The sequence below is a fragment of the Quercus robur genome, chromosome 2 (genome assembly GCF_932294415.1).
Source record: "Quercus robur chromosome 2, dhQueRobu3.1, whole genome shotgun sequence".
Classification (NCBI taxonomy): Eukaryota; Viridiplantae; Streptophyta; class Magnoliopsida; order Fagales; family Fagaceae; genus Quercus; species Quercus robur.
In genome coordinates this window covers 83,736,859-83,741,167 of record NC_065535.1, presented here as the reverse complement: position 1 = coordinate 83,741,167, position 4,309 = coordinate 83,736,859, and the positions used below count along the sequence as shown (strand labels likewise).

At 36.5% G+C, this 4,309-nt stretch overlaps 1 protein-coding gene across 1 annotated transcript; it reads right to left on the bottom strand.

The window, feature by feature from the left end:
• Positions 1-2,000: 2,000 nt before the first annotated feature.
• Positions 2,001-3,847, bottom strand: LOC126715417 (blue copper protein-like). The gene is made up of 3 exons (XM_050416010.1): positions 3,581-3,847; positions 3,042-3,449; positions 2,001-2,534 (listed from the first exon to the last, which is right to left on the bottom strand). Exons 1-3 carry the CDS (start codon positions 3,759-3,761, stop codon positions 2,110-2,112), a joined length of 1,014 nt encoding a protein of 337 aa, XP_050271967.1. The 5' UTR covers positions 3,762-3,847; the 3' UTR covers positions 2,001-2,109.
• Positions 3,848-4,309: the final 462 nt, after the last annotated feature.

Below are 4,309 nucleotides of genomic sequence, written 5' to 3'. Positions count from 1 at the left end.
GGTAAAAACAATGTTAGTGGTAGACTCAAATATATAAGAACCAGTAATAAATTATCACATAAATTTTGTTATGAAATTATTGTAAAAATGTTATAGAAGTAGTACTACTATTATTATTATTTTAATATATCAAAACCACAGATCTCTAGGTTCGTGAGCAACTAGTTTTAAAAGTTGGTGTTTTGTAAAAAAATAAAAAATATTAGTCACTCAATCAGTGTCAAAGTGAGAGAATAGAACATGAAAAACAAGAGAATGGGAAACAATGATAAAAGAGAGATACAAGAAAGGGAGAAAATAACTTGGGCGATCTGATCTGCTTGCCTCTGTACCGAAGTGTCTGGAATCAGAGGCTTTATCTTCTCAACTAGCTGAGTTATACTCTTGCCTTTGTTGGTTTTATTCCAATTTGAAGGTCCCACATCAGTATATATGAAGCAAGAAGTAAGGAATGAGATGTACTATAAGACATAAAATCAAATTAGAAAATTTCAACCATGAATGTAGACAGGAAAGTATCCTTGTTCCAAAAACCTTTCAAGAGAACATATACATGCCTTTTACACTTGCTAAATGTAGCTGATAGTTCCATGATGCATGAGTGTTTTCAAGTGTTTGCACTGTATGTATACATTCCTAACATTACACATGGTCTTAAAAATGTTCCAAGCTTATTTGTGCGATTTTGGGTGGGCTCAAGTTGATGCAAAATATGGCCCTTTTGCACTCCAATCTATTGCTCCTATTTTTCATTTGTTGACTCATTCTCAATTGTGTAGGCTTGGTCCACATAATGAAGAATGAATACATTTAATCTTGCTTTTTTGTCCTAGTCAAACCTTTGAGATTTTTGCGAGCCTAATTCAACCCAATTTTTGGTGTTCTCATTCTCACAGGTAATTGGCTGTAGCTATGGGCATTGGACTGACTAATCAAGTACCATGATGCTTGTAGACCATTTTTTGTGATGTAAAAAATCCTTGAGGGATATGCATTTTGTGATGTAAAAATCTTTTGTTGGGAACTTGTTTGGTTTTGGCAATGAAATTATCTGTTTATGTAAATTATTTGGGCAATGAAATCTTTTGGCAATGAACTTGTTTTGTTTTGTTTGTTGGCAATTGGTTGGGAACTTGTTGGGTTTTGGCAATTGTTGAATGCTTGCAAAATTGTAAATTATTTGGGCAGGAACTTGTTTGTTGGGAACATAGTGTAAATTATTTGGGCAGGAATTGTATTTAGCAGGAAAAAAAAAAAGCACCTATAAACAAATGCAATGTAGGGGGCTTTAGTTGTGTTTCTAAACGCAGCCCAAAGATGATCTATAGCCATGTTTTAAAAAACACGACTATAGGCTTAAACGCAGCTATAAGTCCAGGCTATAACCGTATTTTAAATGCAGCCCAAAGCGGGTCTATAGTCATGTTTTGTAAAAACACAGCTATAGGTCTCAGCCAATAGTTGCGCGTTGAAAAACGCATCTTATGAATTTCATAAAGTCTTAGGAATTAGTAGACCAATTCTTTGGGGCCTCAATATACTTGCTTGATGTATTATAATTTAGAGGTACAAATCCGTTTTGTTATCAAAAAAAGAAAAAAAAGAAAAAAGAAAAAAAAAGAGGTATAAATCCGTTCAATTAGTGATGACCGAGAAAAAATATATATATCTGTACTCAAAACTCAAAGTGTCATGAGTGAGGTATTTTGTTTTCTTTTTTCCCGTTTGACCAGTTAAAAATCCTCCACATGTCAGCCCACAAGCAACGGAGCAACTAGAAGAATGTTCAACAATCCCCGAAAATTCTACACCATTATATTATTGCAATTGAACGCCTTTGAAGGCCAACTCTGGTTTGAAGTCTGGCAATTTTCTTATCCTTAACCGGCCAGGTCGTGACCAGAACAAAACAAAAGCGATAGGCAGGTAGGTGTTGAAAATTTGCTCACACTAATGCTAATTTCTAGATTACTCATCAATCAACATCAATAGCTGAGACATAGAAAAATAACTTATTGCATATAAAAATCGAAAAATCAATCTGTATAACGACAATCACGTAAGTAAAATGAATCACACCAATTCTCTACCATGATATCACTATCAAATCTAGTTCAAGAAGACTAAGACAATGGACAAGAAGGTGGCACATAAGCCAGTAACTCTGAGAGACGTAGCAGAGCTTGGAGGTGGAGGTGGGGTAACACCACTTGTCGGACTTGGCCCTGAAGGATTGGTGGTTGTGCTTGGAGGAGTGGCGGCGGTGGACGGAGGAGGAGCGGTGGTGGAGGATGGTGGCGTGGCTGATGAAGGAGGAGTGGCGGTGGTGCTGCCAGTGACATTGATGGCAAGCTTTTGTCCGGCGGAGCAGTGACCTGAAACTGTGCAGGTGAAGAAATGTTCGCCGGCCTTGGTGAGAGTCACTCTTACGGGTGGATTGGCATTGAGAGACAGAGGGCTGGTGGTGTTGCATGAGTTGTAGTTTTGCTTTGTTACCTCGGCAACGTTGTGTGTTCCGTTTGCAAAGTTGAAGACTGCACAAATCACAATGGAAAAGAAATTTAGGGTTACAAATTGATACATGAACCCTATTGAATTCTTATGTTTAGAAAATCTTTAGTATTTTTTTAATAAAAAATGTTAGTATCACAGCTAAAGGCTAAAGCTACAAGTTATTAATCATGTGTTAATTGTGAACTTACTATTTTTATTTTATTACTCACAACTCGTTATGTGAAAAAGTTGTGATTTTAGTTGTGTTCTTAATATTATTAAAAAAAAAAATCCTATTTATTTGATTTAAAATACATAAGAGATTTCATAATTCAGATTAAATATTACAAATCTAAAAGTACATAGACAATTTTTTATGTAATTATTTGAAGGTAAAATTATGAAAATGTTGGTAGCTTTTATCATCTTGAAGATACTTTATCTCAATCATTTTTAAAAAATAAAATCTAAATCGATATTTTGGGAACTTGAAATTTAAAAGCCACAATATTTTCTAGAATTTTGGACTCTTGAATTAGTCACTTTACCTAGAATGTCTCCAACGAAGAAGGTCTTGTTGCTAGCCCAATTTTGATAAGCAACAGAAGCACTAGAAAGAACATTCCAACCCAGTGTGTCTCCAACTGTGTAGGTCGCCGGTCCTCTGGATGGAGTAGGTGCTGGAGCAAGAGCTGGAGCAGGTGTTGGAGTAGCTGCTGGTGAAGTGCTAGGTGGTGGAGCTGAAGAAGTAGCCGCACTGACATTGATTGCCAACTTCTGACCAGAGGAACAATGGGTGCTAACGGTGCAGATGTAGTATTTAGCCCCAGTCTCATTCAAAGTCACAGTTGCAGGACCATTGGTTTGAATGGAAATGGGATTATTAGGGTTACAAGCATCGTAATCTGCCTTGCTGACTTTAGCTACGGTGTGTTGCGAAGTTGTGAAGTTAAACACTACAAAAACCAATAATAAAAAAATTCAACATCGAAAAGATTTATATTCAGCCCTGTGTCGCTTTGATTCATTTTATATTTTTATAATAAGATCTAGAAAGAAAAATAAATTGAAATTTGGTTTTTATTACCAAGAATGTCGCCGACGATGAAGCTCTTGTTGGCAGCCCAAGTGCTGTAAGTGGAAACACTAGAAGGGATTGTCCAACCCAATGCATCACCCACCTGAAAGGTTGTTTGTGCCACTGAGCTTTGTAGCAAAGCTGTTACTGCTATTACTACAAGAAAAACAATGTTTAGCTTTCTTGCCATTGCTCTGTGTTCTTAAAGGTAAGGTCGCCCCTGTTCTCTCTTGCTCTGTTTTCTTGTGAGGAGAGAACTTAAGTGGGAGACACGAAGTGAGTCTATTTGTATTTATAATTTCATAGAGGTAGGTGATGCATGGTTTGAAATAGTGAGAATTTGGTGGCATTGGGTGGACGCCACGTGATTTTGTCAACATGATTTAGAGAGTTGGCTACTTCGTCTAAGGCTGCCGTGAAGTGGGACTTATTACTCATACTCACTAGCATGAGATTTGGATTACCGCGTGAAATGTTCAACTCAACAAACCAAACATGAATTTTTTGTGTTGATTAGTCAATGCTTACTTGCTTGTTCTACTAGGGAAGGCAACGAACAATATTCAATAATGTTATCTTTTTCCCATGAAAAAAATAACATTACATATAAATATATAATTATATAAAAGAAAATCAAAGGTGGGGAAACAAGGAGAGAGAAGAAATAATAGAGTATGGGCTATGTCTAGGTTGGTGATGTAAATCAGGCAACTTGACAACTTGTCAAACCAGGCTTCA

Excerpts from the sequence above, each read along its gene's own strand:
- LOC126715417 (XM_050416010.1), bottom strand. The coding sequence starts at position 3,761 with ATGGCAAGAAAGCTAAACATTGTTTTTCTTGTAGTAATAGCAGTAACA. Across the intron at positions 3,450-3,580 it reads CATCGTCGGCGACATTCTTG|TGTTTAACTTCACAACTTCG; the intron begins GTAATAAAAACC and ends TGGTTTTTGTAG. Across the intron at positions 2,535-3,041 it reads CTTCGTTGGAGACATTCTAG|TCTTCAACTTTGCAAACGGA; the intron begins GTAAAGTGACTA and ends TGATTTGTGCAG.